Here is a 21,150-nt window from a genome sequence, read left to right on the forward strand (position 1 = left end):
TTTTATACACCAATTGTATGATTGTCTCATGTACAAGATCCTTCCATGGAATAATAGTTATAGTACTGTTTCTTGTGGGGCATTTCCTTTTCCTCTCTACTATTGCATCCTTCCTCGTCATCCACATGGCTTCAAAGCCTCATGGGAAATGTCCGCCCGGCAGATAGGTGATTTTGCCGAAGTAAAATTAACAGAGTACACGAGACTTACCGTAGGTCAGTTGAAGTGTACTTCTAATTTTTCGAGGCAAATCACCTCTGCTGGTGCGGAGATTTCACATGCCCTCCTCTCCCTCCCTACCTTAAGCTCTACAGGTTACTTAATTTCCTAATTGGTTCATCATGTGGATGTCGAGTCCTTGCTTTAAAGTCTGCCAGCAGCGCGTGACGCACTCTCTCTCATGTGAAATCTCCGCACCAGCAGAGGTGATTTGCCTCGAAAAATTAGAAGTACACTTCAACTGACCTACGGTAAGTCTCGTGTACTCTGTTAATTTTTCTTCAGCTACTGTTTGGGATTTTAGTTTCATTTTCGATGGTCTACTTTTTCCTTGATCATATTTTCCAATCCTGTACACATCTATTTCATCTTCCAGCTTTGTATCCCCTTCATTTATCACACTCAGTACTAATCGAGCTGTTTTTCTTTGTTCTGCTTCTCTTTTATACCAATTCTTTATCTCACTGTCTTCCAGGCCAAAGATCATTACGCTCTTCTTTTTATACACAGTGTCTCTTAGCAGGTTTTCCTATTTCTTTATTACCTTTATAACCTCTTTTGTCAAGCCTTCTTTACTCCTCTGGTCCTTCACTACTTCTGTATAACTCACTTTTTCCTCCAACTCCTCGCACTTATTAATGGATCTTTCTGCCATTTCCTTAACTTGCTCTTGGTTTTCCTTAATTTACTTATCCCTGTTTTTGTCTTGGACTTCAATCTTTTTCATCCTTTCCTCAGGCATATTCATTTGTATTTCTCTAGCTTTCATCATTTTACCCATCATTCCCATTTTCATTTCCAGCATTCTAATTTGGTTTTCTCTTCTAATTTGGTATTTCTTTCTGCAGCACTTTCTCTTTATTTTCTAATTCCTTTCTTAGTGAATTGTTTTCTTGTTCCAACCTCCCATTTCTTACTTCTAAGTCTCTTACCTTCTCCCATATCTCTTCAACCTTCACCTCCATCATAGTTAATTTCCTTGCATTCAGTTTCTCCTGCAACTGGCCATCATCCTCTGCAAATCCACTACAATTCAAGACTCCTCTTCCTGTGGGTGTCCTACTGGCTACCATGATCTGCTGTCCAACGTAAACAAACCTTTCGGCTTTTGTTACAGACGTCAAAAAGTATAGTTTCCCACCTCTTTTGAATTATTTCCTTTCTTTTCAATTTTCTTACAAAATTTAACTTGGGACAGCAATAAGTCATAAAACTTTCAACCAGCACAACAACTAGGTAGTATTCCTGTCATCCAGGAGCTCCCATTGTACGTCTGTTCGCTAAGATGGTCCAAGTGTGTGTGTGTGTGTGTGTGTGTGTGTGTGTGTGTGTGTGTGTGTGTGTGTGTGTGTGTGTGTGTGTGTTTTATTTATTTTTTATTTATTTATTTTTTATGTAGGAAGAACACTGGCCAAGGGCAATGAAAATTCAATAAAAAAAAAAATGCCCACTGAAATGCCAGTCCCATAAAAGGGTCAAAGCAGTGGCCAAGGGCAACAAAAATTCAATAAAAAAAAAAATGCCCACTGAAATGCCAGTCCCATAAAAGTGTCTTGAAACCTCCCTCTTGAAGGAATTCAAGTCATAGGAAGGTGGAAATACAGAAGCAGGCAGGGAGTTCCAGAGTTTACCAGAGAAAGGGATGAATGATTGAGAGTACTGGTTAACTCTTGTGTTAGAGAGGTGGACAGAATAGGGGTGAGAGAAAGAAGAAAGTCTTGTGCAGTGAGGCCATGGGAGGAGGGGAGGCATGCAGTTAGCAAGATCAGAAGAGCAGTTAGCATGAAAATAGCAGTAGAAGACAGCTAGAGATGCAACACTGTGGTGGTGAGAGAGAGGCTGAAGACAGTCAGTTAGAGGAGAGGAGTTGATGAGACGAAAAGCTTTTGATTCCACCCTGTCAAGAGCATCATCTGCTGGACTTCAGGTTGCCATCTGTTATCCTCCAGGAGAGAGTTTAGATGTCATATAATATGATGTATGGCCAAAGCAGAGATCTTTCACACACCACACATCCCATCTTCATGCTCCAAGAAGGACAGTGACAGGTTGCTTATCAGGGAAAATCTTCAGTAACCTAAGACAGGGATGTAGGGCAAGAACCTTAGCCTACTGAGTGATAGGCAAGAACATTACCAATGAGCTAGGAAACAGTGTGACTCTTGTCTAAATGTAAAAGAAACACAGTGACAAGAAGAAAATACAGAAATGAGACATGTAAACTAAGAGAAAGTGGATGGTAGAAATTACTTAACCATGAATTCCACATAAGACAGTGTCCTTTCAAAACGGCACAAAAGTGATGCCTCATGTATTTCATGATATTCTCTTTTTGACATGGTAAGGAATGGTAAGGAGTCTTGCCATGGCCACAATGCTCAAAATGCTGCTCCCCAAAAAATTATTATTGGAGAAGGTTCCAGAAAGATGGCTAATTTAGTTTCAGAAGTGTCTTGACACATTTCTTTTGAAAGAATTCATCACAGGAAGGAGGAAAAATAGAAATGAGTAGTTCCATAGTTTACCAGTAAACATAAGACTGAAGGTACAGGTTAACTAAAGACAACTCTCTTCCTCCTCACAAAACTACAAGTACCTAATAACACACACACCCTTCACCCAAAAATTTTAAAATCATGGCAACTCCTACACCAGCCTCGGAGTCCCCATCTGGGGAGGGGACCATAAATGTCCCCAGGTCGGACTGCCTTTCTGTCGACGACCCTAAGTGTCTTGACACCCCCCTCAACTTTTTCTTCATTAACTTCTGCAACATTCGCGGTCTAAGATCTAATTTTCAATCTGTAGAACACCACCTCTCCTCTTCTAAACCTCATCTTCTTTTCCTCACTGAAACTCAGGTGTCTGAGGCAACTGACAGTAGCCCCTTTTCTGTTCCCTCCTACTTTCTCTATCCTCATTTTCGATCCAAAGCTGGATGCTGCGTTTATGTGCGCAATGACTTAACCTGCTCTCGTGCCCACGCTCTTGAATCTTCTGAGTTTTCCACCATCTGGCTACGACTACAGAGTCACTCTCATACTAAATTTATCTGTGCTGTATACCTCTCTCCTAACTCCTCTGACTATAAGAAATTCTTTGACTACTTAACTTCCAAAGTGGAGCACATTCTGACCCTCTTCCCTTTTGCAGAGATCTCCATTCTTGGAGACTTCAATGTTCACCACCAGCTTTGGCTTTCCTCTCCCTTCACTGACCATCCTGGTGAACTAGCCTACAACTTTGCTATCCTTCATGACCTAGAGCAATTGGTGCAACACCCTACTCGTATTCCTGATCGTCTTGGAGATACGCCCAACATTCTTAACCTTTTCCTGACCTCTAATCCTTCTGCTTATGCAGTCACCCTTTCTTCTCCGTTGGGCTCCTCCGATCACAATCTCATATCTTTATCTTGTCCTATCACTCCAATCCCTCCTCAGGATCCCCCTAAGCGAAGGTGCCTCTGGCGTTTTGCCTCTGCTACTTGGGGGGACCTGAGGAGGTATTTTGCTGATTTTCCTTGGAATGACTACTGCTTTCGTGTCAGAGACCCGTCTTTGTGTGCTGAGCGCATAACAGAGGTGATAGTGTCTGGCATGGAGGCGCACATTCCTCACTCTTTTTCTCGTCCTAAACCTTCTAAACCTTGGTTTAACACAGCTTGTTCTCGTGCTATACATGATAGAGAGGTGGCCCACAAAAGGTACTTAAGCCTTCCATCACCAGAATCTCATGCACTTTATATTTCTGCCCGGAACCATGCCAAGTTTGTTCTCCAACTACCCAAAAACTCCTTCATTAACAGAAAATGTCAAAACCTTTCAAGATCTAACTCCCCTCGTGATTTCTGGCATCTAGCCAAAAATATCTCCAATAATTTTGCTTCTTCTTCTTTCCCTCCTCTACTTCAACCAGATGGCACCATTGCTATCACATCTATTTCTAAAGCTGAACTCTTTGCTCAAACCTTTGCTAAAAACTCTACCTTGGACAATTCTGGGCTTGTTCCTCCCTCTCCTCCACCCTCTGACTACTTCATGCCACGTATTAAAATTCTTCGCAATGATGTTTTCCATGCCCTCGCTGGCCTAAACCCTCGGAAGGCTTATGGACCTGATGGGGTCCCTCCTATTGTTCTCCGAAACTGTGCCTCCGTGCTTGCACCTTGCCTAGTCAAACTGTTTCAGCTCTGTCTGTCAACATCTACCTTTCCTTCTTGCTGGAAGTTTGCCTACATTCAACCTGTTCCTAAAAAGGGTGACCGCTCTAATCCCTCAAACTACCGTCCTATTGCTTTAATTTCCTGCTTATCTAAAGTTTTTGAATCTATCCTCAACAGGAAGATTCTTAAACATCTATCACTTCACAACCTTCTATCTGATCGCCAGTATGGGTTCCGTCAAGGCCGCTCTACTGGTGATCTTCTGGCTTTCCTTACTGAGTCTTGGTCATCCTCTTTTAGAGATTTTGGTGAAACTTTTGCTGTTGCTTTGGACATATCAAAAGCCTTTGATAGAGTCTGGCACAAAGCTTTGATTTCCAAACTACCCTCCTACGGTTTCTATCCTTCTCTCTGTAATTTCATCTCAAGTTTCCTTTCTGACCGTTCTATTGCTGCTGTGGTAGACGGTCACTGTTCTTCTCCTAAATCTATTAACAGTGGTGTTCCTCAGGGTTCTGTCCTATCACCCACTCTCTTCTTATTATTCATTAATGATCTTCTAAACCAAACTTCTTGTCCTATCCACTCCTATGCTGATGATACCACCCTGCACTTTTCCACGTCTTTTCATAGACGTCCAACCCTTCAGGAGGTAAACATATCACACAGGGAAGCCACAGAACGCCTGACTTCTGATCTTTCTAAAATTTCTGATTGGGGCAGAGCAAACTTGGTATTGTTCAATCCCTCAAAAACTCAATTCCTCCATCTATCAACTCGACACAACCTTCCAGACAACTATCCCCCTCTTCTTCAATGACACTCAACTGTCCCCCTCTTCTACACTGAACATCCTCGGTCTGTCCTTTACTTATAATCTGAACTGGAAACTTCACATCTCATCTATAGCTAAAACAGCTTCTATGAAGTTAGGTGTTCTGAGACGTCTCTGCCAGTTTTTCTCACCCCCCCAGCTGCTAACTCTGTACAAGGGCCTTATCCGTCCATGTATGGAGTATGCTTCACATGTCTGGGGAGGTTCCACTCATACTGCTCTTCTAGACAGGGTGGAATCAAAAGCTTTTCGTCTCATCAACTCCTCTCCTCTAACTGACTGTCTTCAGCCTCTCTCTCACCGCCGCAATGTTGCATATCTAGCTGTCTTCTACCGCTATTTTCATGCTAACTGCTCTTCTGATCTTGCTAACTGCATGCCTCCCCTCCTTCCGCGGCCTCGCTGCACAAGACTTTCTTCTTTCTCTCACCCTATTCTGTCCACCTCTCTAACGCAAGAGTTAACCAGTATTCTCAGTCATTCATCCCTTTCTCTGGTAAACTCTGGAACTCCCTGCCTGCTTCTGTATTTCCACCTTCCTACGACTTGAATTCCTTCAAGAGGGAGGTTTCAAGACACTTATCCACCAATTTTTGACCACTGCTTTGACCCTTTTATGGGTGGGCATTTTTTTTATTAGATTTTTGTTGCCCTTGGCCAGTATCCTTCCTACATAAAAAAAAAAAAAAAAAACTCTTGAATTAATAAGATGGACATAATATGGGTCAGAATGACCAGAACCTACTGAATTTCATTTGCTAAATGTGTGATTATTTCCCATCTGTGTACCAAACTAGAAGTTCATCACACAAGAAAATGTACATACCTTTGATCTTTACCAATAGCCATTCCAGACCATTTCGCTCAAATGGTTGCCCACAGTCAATGTCCATGATGTAGCGATTGGCACTAGCATCCTGGGCTTTCCTGAAAATCAAGACAAACACTTCAGAAAATATCTTATTTTCTTTTTTTAACTTTAATGATACGTTAAGATTTAGGAAGATAAACTTATAGATTTAGCTTTTAACTAAATATAAGATCCCCAAAACAATATCTAACTTACCTTAAACTATTGTGGCACCTGTCAAAACCAAGCACTGGTAATGAGTGATGATATCACAACTTTTAATGTTTTGAACATGAATACAGTATACAGTAGGGTATGTGACAACGAACATGATTCGTTCCAGGGTTGCCTTCCTTGTTGCAAATGTGCATTATGGCGAATGAATAACCAATGGGAAAAAAATAATTGGCTCTGGGGAATCAGAAAATTCCATAATTTTAAAATAAAAAAGCATCAAAATGAGCACATATGCACTACTACATTTGAGGTAACAAAACAAATATATACAGTACGCTACCAAGTTTTGCACTTAGTCTTAAATTCTTACTATTCTGAGTTTCACACAATATCACCCCAAGGTTTGTGATGCTTTAGCAAGTATTAATCACATTTACCTACTGTTGGCATCACATGTATACATATAGTAAATCCTGCCTCGGTTGGAGCTCTCTCTCTCTCTCTCTCTCTCTCTCTCTCTCTCTCTCTCTCTCTCTCTCTCTCTCTCTCTCTCCTTCCATGAAGGTAAGAACAATAGAATCAGACTGACTGAGAATAAAAATGCATTACGTATATAAGAATGAGAGTAAGAAAGGATTAAGTGAAAATTACATAAGAAATTAATGAGGGAGGAGAAAGTGAGATATCACTCACTTGTCCCTTATATTGGACAGATATGGGGGAGGGGATGTGAGAAGGAGGAAAGTTTGAGACAAGAAGAAAAGAGGGAGAGGAAAGGAAAAAAGTGACGAAGGGACAGGTGGCGGATAGGTGAGCAGCGGTTTGCACAGATGGTAAGTTAGTCTTGCAAGTTTTAGTTTCTTATTCTGAATATTTTTTTTTTATTTCAGTGCTCGCACAAGTGGCGAGTTCATTATTCCAATTTTGGTTCATTATTCCAGTTAAATATTTATTAAGATTTTATTGTGTTATTGCAGTTGTATGTTATACAACTGCAACAACGAACAAGTGATGTCGTGTACCATAATGTACGTGTGTTTCCTACTGATTCACAAACATCAAAGGTCATGGAAGTGAGCATGTGGCCAGAGGAGTGGGATTCACATGTGTGGTTACAAATAATTTCATACATTGTGTGTGTGTGTGTGTGTGTGTGTGTGTGTGTTTATCTAATTGTAATTTACATGGCCTGACCTATGCCCATGTGGTCCCATCTCTATATCTACACTTGTCTAGTTTTTCCTTAACTCTAAAAAACTAATCTCGGGTGTGAGACATCTGGGGCTAGTGAAGTCACACAGATCATGTGATGTTCCCATGTGACAACCGCCCTGTAATTTTCAGTACCTTCAGTGTTTCACAAGCTCAGACAAAGGCAAATCACGTTTCTCTGCTGCGTGCACCAGTTTTTTCAGGTGCCTTACACCCGAGCTTACTGCTCCCATTCTATTTACAGATCGGGTTTCTAACAACCTAGTTTAGTTGGATTAGTCTGTGAGAGTAGAGCTAATCCATCTCATCTGGAAGAAAACTACAAAAGAAGAAGGAAATCTGCAGTTTAGTTTTTTTTTTAATTAATATTTTTCTCATTTTTGTAATTTTTTTTATTTTCATATTTTTTTTTTAATCCATTGAAAAATGTAATTAAGGGAAAGGTAATAAATAATAGGTCTAGGTATTAGTTATATACCAAAAAAGTGGATACTTTAATAAATCTGTATCTGGTATGGTTTTTCAATTTTCCAAAATGGGTGTAAGAAACCCAAGTTTAGTGACAGTGTAACTGGGAAACAAGTTTAGTGATCTAGGGTTAAAGTTGTGCACAGTCATTGCAGATACTACATCCTCACTTAACTGTTCCCTACTTCTGTATTTCTCTAAGGGAAACTATGTTTCTTTATGTTACTCAAGCATCTTCCTTTTCTTAGTTTTTTGCTGTGGCCTCATGTGTATCTGGTATTTTCTACTACTCTTGGCACTAGTTTCTCATTATCAATTTCTTCCACTCTGTTCCACAATTTATAAATCAGTATTAAATATCCCCTTTCTCTTCTTTGTTCCAATGTTGGCAGATTAATTTTCTTACAATTTATAAATCAGTATTAAATATCCCCTTTCTCTTCTTTGCCCTAATGTTGGCAGATTAATTTTCTTTAACCTGTCTTCAGATGTTGATTCTTCCAGTTCTGGAACCATCTTTGTTGCCATCCTTTGTATCCTTTCTAATTTTTTGACATGTTTCTTCTTGCAGGGAGACCACACTGATTCAGCATATTCCAGCTTTGATCTAATCATAGTAGTAATTATCTTTCTCATCATATCTTTATCCATGTAGTGGAATGCTGTTCCAGTATTTCTTACCATTCTATATGTATCTCTGAATATCTTTTCTACATACTTCTCTGACTGGTGACTATCCTGTATTATCACTCCCAGATCTTTCTCTTCTTGTACTTTTATTATTTCTTCATTTCACATTTTATATGTCCATTTTGTTTTGTTTTTTCACTTTTTTCCCATTTCCATAATATGACATTTTTTCACATTAAATTCTATCTTCCATTTCTTACTCTAGTCCCAGATTTTATTCAAGTACTTTTGTAGAATTTCAGTCTTTGCCATTTCTTACATGTCTGTAATTTTGTATCACCTGCAAATAAACTCATGTAACTCTTTACTCCTTCAGGCTTATCATTTATGTAGATCAGGAAAAATATTGGTGCCAGCACTGATCCTTGTGGTACTCCACTATTTACTTTTCTCCATTTTGATTTTACATCTTTTACTAACATTCTCATTTCTCTTCCCTTTAAGTAACTTTCTATCCATTTTTTTTTCCACTTAATCCTCCTTTATTTTCTAGCTTCCATAGTAGCCTGTTGTGGGAAACTTTGTCAAAAGCTTTTTTTAGATCTAAATACACACAGTCTACCCAACCATCCCTCTTCTGTGTTATATCAGTCGCTCTTGAATAAAAGCTCACTGGACCTGAGCAAATGAAGTCCTGCCCACCTTGATGACATCACAGCCTACACATGATCGCTTTTGTCTAAAGCCATACTGTTTTTCTGTTATTATATCATGTTTTTCTGGAAATTTTGTCCACTGCTTTATCACTTTTCACAGATCTTACATACTATGCTGGTCATTGATATTGGTCTATAGTTTAGTGGTTCTTCTTTCTTTCTATTTTTATAAATTGGCATTATGTCTACTCTCATCCATTCCCTAGGCAATCTTCCAGTTGATAATGAGCACTTAATTATGTCATATACTGGTTCAATTAACTGTTTCCTGCACTCTTTTAAAATGAAGCCTGATACTCCATCTGGTCCTGTTGCTTTTCTTTCTTCCAGTTCTTCCATCATTTTATAAACTTCTTTAATTATTATAATTTCCCCACATTTGCTTTTTTGTCTTCTCATCTTGTGGTCCTTTAAATTCTGATTCTTCTGTGAAAACTTACTGAAACTTTTTTGTTTAGCAATTCACTCATATCTTTTGGGTCTTCATATGTTTCATTTCCATCCTTCAACCTTTCTAGTTTTTCTTTTAGTTTAATTTTTCCATTTATGAATCTGTAGAACAGTTTTGGTTCATCCTTGCACTTTTCAACTATATCTTTTTCATATCCTTTCTCTTCCTTTTTCTTTATTTTCACATATTCTTTTCTTGCTATCTTAAAGTCTTCTTTATTTTTTTCATTTTTTATTTCTTTTCATTCTTATCCATGCTTCATCTCTTTTTTTTCTTTGTACTTGCATATCTTGCAATGAACCACACCTGTTTTCTTTATCTTTAGGTTTGTACAGTATAGTGGGATAATATTTATTCACACCTGTCTCATATAGTTTCATAAAAATGTCATACTTATCTTGCACATCATTTGTTCTTTTCAGGTGTGTGTGTGTGTGTGTGTGTGTGTGTGTGTGTGTGTGTGTGTGTATTTACCTAGTTGTATTGTACAGGGCACGAGCTAAAGCTCATTTTGTCATGTCTCCATAACCATATTTATCCAGTTTCTCTTTAAACATGTGTACACTGTTTTGCCACAACCACATCTTTCTTCAAATCATTTCCAGATTTCAATATGAGAAGTTGTATTTCTTGATGTCACTTGAATATCTACTCTTCTTTATTTTCTTCCCATGCCCCCCTCGTACGTCTCCCTCCCTCCTCCATCTGTGGTAGCAAGTAATTTCTGTCTATTCTTCCTATATTGTTTAGTAATCTGTACAGTGTTACCAGGTCTCCTCTTACTCTTCTGTGTGTGTGTGTGTGTGTGTGTGTGTGTGTGTGTGTGTGTACTTAGTCATGTCACTGGACTTGGACCAAATGAAGCCTAGCCCATCTTGATAATGTCACAGCCTACACAACAATCAAGATGTTTCCCACTGGTATCAGACACAGCAAACCTTGCACTATAACTTGTAACAACATATTCATTTGTAATTACTTTCCTTGAACAATTATGTTTTCTGCATTAATTTGTAACACTTATGTAATAGTGGTTTTCATATTCTGTATTTTGACTAACACTTTAGACTCTGTTCAGGAACCAGCACCTCAGTGGGACCTTTTTTTTTTGTTGCAATTTTTGTTGCTCTTGGCTGGTGCCCCTCCTATAAAAAAAAAAAAAAAAAAAAAGCAGAGTATACACCATCTGAAACTCACATCTGAAATGAAAAACCCATGTAGCTTTAAATGATCTATGTGTCTGTGCTATACTTGGATACACAAAATATTGCACTACAGCTTTCAAACAAAATTCCCTTATAATTACTTTCATTGAATGTCTGTTTATACTTCCTACCATGATTTGTAATTCATATATATTACTATATAACATTCATAGCTAATGTAAATACCACTGAAAATATGCACATATATATTTATATTAAAAACTAAATGTAAGAGACTATAGGATGACAATGCACATATATATTTATATTAAAAACTAAATGTAAGAGACTATAGGATGACAAACACATTTTTCCTTTCCCTTTCCCACCTCTCACTCTCTCTCCTTCCACATGAAAACATATTATGAAAGTATTCACTAAAACAAGTGGTATATATATAGAGGCATGTGTGTGTGTGTGTGTGTGTGTGTGTGTGTGTGTGTGTGTGTGTAAGGATGAGTGAGGATACTGAATGTGTAAGAGAGAGAGAGAGAGAGAGAGAGAGAGAGAGAGAGAGAGAGAGAGAGAGAGAGAGAGAGAGAGAGAGAGAGAGAGAGAGAGAGAGAGAGAGAGAGAGAGAGAGAGAGAGAGAGAGAGAGAGAGAGAGAGAGAGAGAGAGAGAGAGAGAGAGAGAGAGAGAGAGAGAGAGAGAGAGAGAGAGGGAGGGAGGGAGAGGGGGGGGGGGAGAGAGAGAGAGAGAGAGAGAGAGAGAGAGAGAGAGAGAGAGAGAGAGAGAGAGAGAGAGAGAGAGAGAGAGAGAGAGAGAGAGAGAGAGAGAGAGAGAGAGAGAGAGAGAGAGAGAGAGAGAGAGAGAGAATAGTTGTGGATAGGAAACAATAAGTGAGAACCATTAGTGAGTCAGTGTGAAGGAGAGAACAAGCAAGAGTTAGAATATGAGAAGTGAAAGTCTAAGTGTGAGCATGAGATTGAGAGTGGGGATGTGAGAGTGCTAATTAGAGTGAGACTGAATAAGAGTCAGCGTGAGTGAGGCAGAATGCAAGCTTGAGTGTCAAAGTAGCAAAAGGTTAAATGTGACAGTGAGTAAGGACAATTCTGAAGACTGATAAATAGAATGAGACTGATAAACAATAAGAATGGAATTACAGTAAACCCTTATTACATCGAATCACATTATACTGATTTCACATTCATCAGACATGTCTGGCCTATGGATCATCCACCTGATTTATCAGACAAATGTTGGTAAATGAGGCAGAACATCTCGCCAGCAGTGGTGGCAGTGAGGGAGTGAGTGAGGGTGGGAGGGAGGTGATGGTGGTGGTGAACAAACACTGCATCCACCAAGGTTGTGCTGTCTGCCATAATTATGGCATTTGTCATAATTTGGTGTTTGTCTGCTATCTGCCATACAATCTCTACCATATGCCATATTTTTAAATGAAATCTGGTTACAGTATTGTATGTTCATACCTAGTCAGGGCAGTAAAGGAAGTTTCTAGTTGGTGAGCCATGGGTTAGGCCAAGCCAAGAATTGGGTGAGGGAGAGGTTTGCAAGTGAGAATTAAATAAATGCCGTATATACATGTTGTATGTGTGTGGCTTAACATAATAAATTTATTTTTGCCTAAATATAGTGTTTTAACTGATTTCATGAGAAAGGACTTGTGGTACATAAAGAATTTTATTAAAAGCCATAATTATATCAACTTTGTTTACATTTATTACTGTTAGCTTACTTTATGGATTAGAATTATTCATGTTGCCAATTTTATTGGATCTTCACCTTTATCGTCAGTGGTTTCCCCCCAATTAGTCGATATAACGAAGGTTTACTGTATTTGAGGTGAAAGAGAGTAAGTGTTATGGAATGAGTGAGGAGGAGAAAGGTATCCTTCCCTTATCCCTTTACCTTGGACAGATAAGGAGAGAGGAGGTGACAGGGAGCAAGGTTTGAGATGAGCAAAAGAGGAAGACAGAGGAAGGTAACTGGGGGCAAGAAGGGAGTTCATAACAGGGAGAAGGAGAGGACATTGGGCAAGGAAGTGGAGGAGGGTGAAAATTAATGGACAGATAAAAAAAAAAAAAAAAAAAAAAAAAAAAAAAAAAAAAAAAGCCACCATAAGGCGAGTGAAGGAGGAGGATAAAAGTACATGGAGAAGGTAGAGAAAATAAACACAAGCAAGAACACCTGACTTCTCCTCTCTCTAAAATTTCTGATTGGGGCAGAGCAAATTTGGTATTGTTCAATGCCTCAAAAACTCAATTCCTCCATCTATCAACTTGACACAGCCTTTCAGACAATTATTTTCTTCAATGATACTCAACTGTCCCCCTCTTCTGCACTGAACATCTTTAGTCTGTCCTCTTCTTATAATCTAAGCTGGAAACTTCATATCTCATCTCTAGCTAAAACAGCTTCTATGAAGTTAGGTATTTTGAGACGTCTCCACCAGTTTTTCTCACCCCCTAGCTGTTAACTCTGTACAAGGGCCTTATCCATCCCTGTATGGAGTATGCTTCACATGTCTGGGGGATTCCACTCATACTGCTCTTTTAGACAGGGTGGAATCAAAAGCTTTTCATCTAATCAACTCCTTTCCTCTAACTGACTGTCTTCAGCCTCTTTCTCATCACTGCATTGTATCTCTAACTATATTCTACTGCTATTTTCATGCTAACCACTCTTCTGATCTTGCTAACTTCATGCCTTCCCTTCTCCCGCTGCCTCACTGCACAAGACTCTTCTTTCTCTAAAACTTATTCTGTTCACCTCTCTAATGTATTCTCATTCATCCCTCTCTCTGGTAAACTCTGGAACTCCCTGCCTGCTTCCATATTTCCACCTTCCTATGACTTGAATTCTTTCAAGAGGAAGGTTTTAAGACACTTATTCTTCAATTTTTGACTACTGCTTCAGACCCTGTTCAGGGGCCGGCATCTCAGTGGGCATTTTTTTTTCATTGGATTTTTGTTGCCCTTGGCTTGGCCAGTCTCTCTCTCTCTCTCTCTCTCTCTCTCTCTCTCTCTCTCTCTCTCTCTCTCTCTCTCTCTCTCTCTCTCTCTCTCTCTCTCTCTCTCTCTCTCTCTCTCTCTCTCTCTCTCTCTCTCTCTCTCTCTCTCTCTCTCTCTCTCTCTCTCTCTCTCTCTCTCTCTCTCTCTCTCTCTCTCTCTCTCTCTCTCTCTCTCTCTCTCTCTCTCTCTCTCTCTCTCTCTCTCTCTCTCTCTCTCTCTCTCTCTCTCTCTCTCTCTCTCTCTCTCTCTCTCTCTCTCTCTCTCTCTCTCTCTCTCTCTATATATATATATATATATATATATATATATATATATATATATATATATATATATATATATATATAAAAGGAAGGTGAGAAGTGTGTAAAGAATCAGAGAGACACAAAGTAGAGGGAATGAGTATTCTCTTTTCCTGTCACCTACTCCTTTTGTCCTTCCCCCATCTTATCCCCTTCCCACTTCTACTTCATACATCTCCTTGCCCCCTATACTCCCCTTCCCCAGTTATATCCTCAAGTTCTACATTCTTGAAATACATTTTACATATTTTACTTATTTTATCATATTTTCTATTTATTTTTTCTTTTTTGTTTTTCTCTTCTCTCTTTCCTCTCTGGGTCTTCGTGTGTCAGATACGATGCACTTTGTATTACTGTGATGGGTAGAGATGAACCACATCTGCCTCCACAACTGCAGCTATGGAGTTAAAAGAAGTCCACACAAGTACATCACTATTATACTTACACAGCTCCTCAGATTTAGTGCCTTCCTTATGTACATGAGAAGTTAAGATACCTTTTCTAATTTCTTTGGTGATATAACTTCATGAAATTCTGTCAGTGTTGACACTTACTACAGTACAATAATGATTCAGAAAGAAGTTTATATCAAGACAACATAAATGTTCATTTGGAGTATGTAAAAAGAATATCTCCTTTAAGTACATTTCAAAATCTATATGGATGATTCCATAATTTAATTGTTTGAAATGTCTGGAGATCACAAAAAAAGTTGGTCGACTTACTTTCGTGCTGTAAAATTATGGAAGTTATGAGTGCCTTCATAAAGTTTGAGAATATTTCTTAATCCATCCAATACTTCAGGAGTGATGCGGTAGTCTTCTGTTGCCTTCTGTAATAAGACACAGAAATATTATATCTATAACTTATGTAACATATTATAAACAACACTAACAACTCAAGTTAGAATACAAATGAGTGACACACTACTATGACAGACAATATTAAAATGCACTTAACAGTACATACAGCAAAAAGTCCCATCTTTCAGCATCTAACGTTTCAGAAATGTTCCACTGTTGGCTACAGCATCCATGGGTACAATGGTGTGAGTGGTGTACATGAGGATATTTTTGGTATAAACTTGGAGCATACGAATAAAATACTAAACTGAGAGAAAAGGAATATAAGCAATTTAAAGTTTAGCAGGCAGAGTAAAAAAATAAGAATTTGACAATGAATTTACAATGTTTACATGGCCATGTTTGTCTTTGGAAAACAAAAGAGGAGGAAAGTGAGGAAGAAGAAGAGAAAGAAAGTTTCATGGGGAGGATGGTAGAAAAATCTCAGTTCATTTATCAAGTTTGCTGAGACCAAACTAGACTGCATTATGGACTTAGTTCATCCTTACATACGACTTATATTGTTTGTTTTCTAGAATATGGCTTAAAATGTTTATGAATTCTGCATAAAGATACCTTGGAGACATTGGTTATGTTTTCTGCAAATAAATAAGTAAATAGTAGCTTATGTTCTCATTTATTCATTGGTAATATAGCTGATGAAATTCACATATGATCTTTTGGTACATTCAGTGTTTCAGCACATGTCTGGTCCAGTAAATGCCAAAAGATAGGACTTTTACTATAATCAGAATTGCAATGAATTAGTAGTATATTCATCAAATCCATGAATCGTAATATTTTGTTCATTTAGATTGAACATGTATGAATTTATACTATTTCTGAAATTAACTACCTATTTTCAGTATTACAATTTCATGTTGAAACCTTAAATTTATATCAAATAGTTTTGATTTAGTGATAAGTCAACATAGTACTTAGGAAAGCTAACAACAAACTGAAATCTTGAAAGTGTACATGTTACACATGTTATCTATAAACCACAAAAATTACATTTAGCAAACATTAAATTAGGAAATACTATGGCAGGTTGATCGTATAACTACATCTCATTACTGTCTGTATCTCTGTTGCCTAGTCTCAACTGGACTGCTGAAAATATCACACTCAAATTGCATTTTGTAAATATAGAATATGTTAACATTTAATAACTCAGTCATCATAACTATCTTTTTGTCTCCAATTTGAGAAGGTGGTCAAGATCTATCTTTCCTTTCAAGTAACCTTACTACATTTAATTTTTTCATTATCACTCTTATATCTGAATTGTAATTCTAAGAACTACCCCATGAGAAAAGTCAAAATAAACTTCCACATGATACCAACCAATCACCTCAAAAGAAAACACCTAAAAAAATATTAAGATTTCTGTGATTACACTAACCCCTATTAACAGAGACTCATGCTGTGGTTATATTAGCAACTTTCACACCAGCTGCCACCTTACACCACAACTAACAACATCCTGGCCTACCATGAGTAGGGTGTCATGGGTTTCTCCAATGCCCTCAACAGGCCTTAAAAGTAACCATACAAACTAGAGATTTATGTCAAGTGGGAACAAGACAGGTACATACAAATTCCCAAGTCCCAGACAAGTATCATACCAGCCACTCAGATCTAAGTGCTCCCCACAATAGGACTTATGGCTGTACTGTAAATCAATGTTACTACCTTCTCCTTTCCCTTCCCTTTGATGGGGATCCCAATCCACTCGGAACCAAAGATGAACCTGCTCCCCTTCCCTTCTTTAAGGATGCTTGCAGGCTAGGTTAGTACACCAGACAGGCATGTGCATATGGAAAACTTCATAATTAAAGCATTTTTATACACATTAGGGTTACAATATATATTATGTAATGTATAATAATACATATAGTGATAGATAGAATAACAAATACAATAGTATAATCATGCATCCAATGTAAGTAATGCAGTTGGCTGCCTAACGCCAGACTTCAGCTTTGTTCACTGCACAAGTCTCACCACACTGTTCTCCTCAGTAAAGCCACAGTCACACAACCACTTCCTTGACCTAAACCTTTCTTGGTATAAATCAACTGGGCAAATGTTCAAGCCCCACTGGTATTGTGACAAGGAACTACTAATGGAGCTCATAAAACAACAAGATGTCTTCCACAATAAGGTGATGGACAAGAGGATGCTCCTGCTGACAAAGCAAGCATGGACAAGGATAGCTGCAGAATTCAACACAGCTGGCTACGAAACAGGGAAGCATAGATGATCAGTAATCAAACTAGCTGATGTTGTCATGGGCTTATAATCATTATAAATGCAACAAAGTCTTTCACAAACTATAAGAACATTTATTTAAGCTAAATTTGCTCATTCATATTTAATCAGATATACTTTCTGATAAATCATAAATTATTTGCTACTATATTATCTAAGTAAAGCACTGGATTAGTCCACAAAATATACAAAGGGGAAGACAAAGAGGTCCATATCAGAACCCCTTCCCAAATGACAACAATGTCACCTCCTAACCCTGTGGCCCCATTGCATTTATAGTACCACAAAACAGACAAAGGGGTTACACCACCAATGAGGTATATCTACAGTACAGCTGTTATCCACAGCTGAGCTATGGTTGGTGCCAGTCACTACTCATTCACAGAAACCCAGCTGCCTCTAGGAGACAAATTCACTGTACCTGTGAATTTCCACCACCAAAATGAAAAATAGGGAAAAAAAGTTTCTTTAGCTTCTTTATGCGTGGCAAAGTTCCAGAAAGGGATTCCCATGATCTGCTTTTGTCCTTTGTCGATGCCTTTTTTATAATGAAGGAATACAGAAATAAATACTTAATATTTAACTATCATGCAAGAGAGAGAGAGAGAGAGAGAGAGAGAGAGAGAGAGAGAGAGAGAGAGAGAGAGAGAGAGAGAGAGAGAGAGAGAGAGAGAGAGAGAGAGAGAGAGAGAGAGAGAGAGAGAGAGAGAGAGAGAGAGAGAGAGAGAGAGAGAGAGAGAGAGAGAGAGAGAGAGAGAGAGAGAGAGAGAGAGAGAGAGAGAGAGAGAGAGATATGTCTGATGGAGTTGTGTGAGAAAATATAGGAAGACATATATCAAGAGTGCTGTTCAAGAAAATATAGGAAAACACGTCAGAGGAAGTGTTGTTGCCATCCATGTAGGGACAGTAACCTAAAAACAAGGAATCACAAGGCACAAGTAAGTTTACCGCCTAAATAGCTTACTATAAAGATTCTTGACATTAACTACAATGACATAACATATATATTCAAAATAATACAAAATAGTCTGTTTGCAAATGGTAAGGCCCTGAGCAAGAGCAACTTGTAAAGGCTAAAAAAAATTTGGCTGATGGCATAGGCAAATGGTAAAAGTTAAAACTTAATGGTAGGAAAAGGTGGTTACTTGAAAGGAGAAAAGGTGAAGCAACTGATTCTGAGGGTCCATATAAAGGAAGACATGGATGTTCAAGGCAATGCAAAACTAGACTGAATGGAGAAAAAATTGTGGTACATAGATATAACTAGCTTGGTTCAATTATATGCCAGCAAGGAAGCATGGAAAAGGAGAAAAAGAAAGAGCAGTACAAGGAAGACAAGTAGCTAGATCTATGAGCACATGATGAAAGAAAATGATAGGATGTTACATATATAAAAAGTTGTGCATGATGGAATAATTTTACTATCACTCACATAAATAAGAGATGAGTGTAGAATGAAAGACAAAAAGATCAATGATCCAAGCAGCTGAAATGAGCTACTTGAGGAATGGCTATAGTGTGCAAAATAAGAATGGTAACATAAGAAAATATGAAAGCTGCAAGATGAAAGTAGACTTGCATGTGGCAGTCCCTGTATGAAACATGCCTACCTATTTCCATCTATCATCTTCATAATTTTTTCTAATCTTCTTTTAGAGCTCCCTATTGGCTCAACATTAATAGCCCAATTACTGAGTCTATTCCTTTCATTTGCCATCCCATTTGAGAACCAGACTCTTCTTTTTTTTTTTTTTATCTAAGTTTATTAACATTGAACCTGTTATTTCTTGTCCTATCCTGATTACTGGTTCTGAGGATTTTGCTTTTGTCACCCTTGTTATATCCAACATACCACTTAAAGACCTTCTATCAGATCTATGCCTCTCTAAAAATGTAAATTCGAAAATCTCAATCTCCTTTTGTGAGCAAAGCTTCTCTGCTCTTTATCTTTTTAGTCATTTTCCTATGCAATGACTCAAACAGACTTATATCCCTTCTGTAATCTGGGAAACAGAATTGCATAACCTAATCTAGATCGGGTCTGACCAACACCAAATATAACTTTATTATTATTCCAGACAACTATAACTCCTACATCTTTTTTGCCTTCTGATCTTACCAGGGTTTTGTTGTTTATTGTGCACATATGAGGTGGATGGTGTGCATAACAGACTTATTATATGAGACAAAACTAATGGAATGTAAAATCCAGAGTTTGAGGAATCAAGCACTGTACCCTAAGGCAGTCTGGCCACAAAGAAAGAATGACAAAAACTGAAATGACAAAATGAGAATATATAGAAAATTAGATGATATGGATGTAAGATGACAATTTCCAGTAAGAAGGAGGAAAAACTGGTGCAGGAGTATGTAAGATGAAGTAGTGAGGGGTGAATGGAAACTTGAGTGTGCAAGAAGGGAATATAAATACTAGAACATACTGAAACTCGTCACAGCCATCCCCTAGGGAGGATTCTCAGGAACATATGTCAAATATATAGATAAGTAGACAGAAAACATAATATGCTGCCTTTACTTGTAACATTGGCATTACTAAGAGGAGGATCTCCAGCTCTCTACTGGATACCGTCCAACACATATGAGACAGCAAGAGTATGAGCTATGATACAACATAAAAATTAGAAATATTACCTCCACCTCCGGAGCAAAGGCAAAGGTTGGACACATGTAAGAGTAGGTCCGAGAATCACACCAAGATTTGCAGTTGAAACCTTTAGTTGCTCGTCGAATGGCCATGACACGGATCTGACTGCAGAGATGTTGATTGATTTTCACTACCATATCTGGTATTGGCACATCTTCAGCTGAAAATTCATCAACTTGCAAGAATGAATGGGGTTCATAAAAAGGAAAGGAGATGCCTACATTCAACTAAATAATAGTTGATAAGATGCATCTCTGATCACATGCAGACAAATAATTAAGATATTTCATTACTTCCATTATGTATTTCCAATGAATGATTCTATAACATGGGCCCAGTCAATATTGTTTCTTGGCATATTTTCTCCCACTGCAGCACTGTGATAATACTATCTTCAGATTTTCAACACTTACGGAGTTTAACAGACACCACCTGGCGGGCTGCTGAAACCCCCTTGTCTGTACGAGCTGCACGTTGGAAGTGGAACATCTGAGGACAGGTACAGCCTTCCTCAGTCATTAGGTCAGCGTGTAACATGGCAGTCAAAAGGTCATCTTCTATCGTACGGTAACCTGGGTTTCTGTTGAATTAATATGAGTGAGCACTTCATCAAAATTTACTACTAATTAGTAAGATGGAATTCTTTCTCAAAATCCTTTTTTTTTTTTTTACAGCACATACAAAATACAGTGTATTTTATTTAGTAAATGTCTACCTCTGCATGCCCTAAGTAGCCTTTTGCCACAGTAAGAGAGGAGGAGAGCATATATTTCTCCGTTTCCTTCGGACAACTTCTGTGGTTTCATCAGGTGTAGTGGCTGTGGTGTCTGTGTGGAAGCGCTTCTCCTCATTGGTAGCTGCCTCAGGTTCTGCTGCACGCTTCACTCCACCTCTGTCTGATTATTCAGGTTAAATATTTAGGAATGATAAAAGCAAACCTCAAGAAGCTTATCAGGTACAGAAAACAGACAGTCCACATTTTGTGTGTTAAACATTAGTTTTCAGAATCCCACAGCAGCCAAACTGTCTTCCTCTTATTATGACGAAAACAAATTACAAGAAGTTTGGACAAGCTATGAATAACACAACTTCCCCTCCCTTTTTTCCTCTCTCACACACATAAATGTTGAATGGTCTGATATAACATGTTTAAGTGAAATGACATCATA

The 21,150-nt window shown here is 38.3% G+C and overlaps 1 protein-coding gene across 1 annotated transcript in view; it reads right to left on the bottom strand.

Annotated features, from left to right (window-relative positions):
* The window catches only part of LOC135106767 (pseudouridylate synthase 1 homolog), a 43,458-nt gene extending 22,567 nt beyond the window's left edge, over positions 1 to 20,891 (bottom strand). Inside the window, exons 1-5 of the mRNA XM_064016055.1 lie at positions 20,697 to 20,891; positions 20,395 to 20,561; positions 19,969 to 20,141; positions 14,926 to 15,032; positions 6,046 to 6,146 (exon numbers count right to left, since the gene is read on the bottom strand). Coding sequence (XP_063872125.1) covers positions 6,046 to 6,146; positions 14,926 to 15,032; positions 19,969 to 20,141; positions 20,395 to 20,561; positions 20,697 to 20,704 — 556 coding nt within the window. The 5' untranslated portion in view covers positions 20,705 to 20,891. The remainder of the gene's footprint in view (positions 1 to 6,045; positions 6,147 to 14,925; positions 15,033 to 19,968; positions 20,142 to 20,394; positions 20,562 to 20,696) is intronic.
* Between the last annotated feature and the right edge of the window lie 259 nt (positions 20,892 to 21,150).

Source organism: Scylla paramamosain, chromosome 14 (assembly GCF_035594125.1).
Source record: "Scylla paramamosain isolate STU-SP2022 chromosome 14, ASM3559412v1, whole genome shotgun sequence".
Taxonomy (NCBI): Eukaryota; Metazoa; Arthropoda; class Malacostraca; order Decapoda; family Portunidae; genus Scylla; species Scylla paramamosain.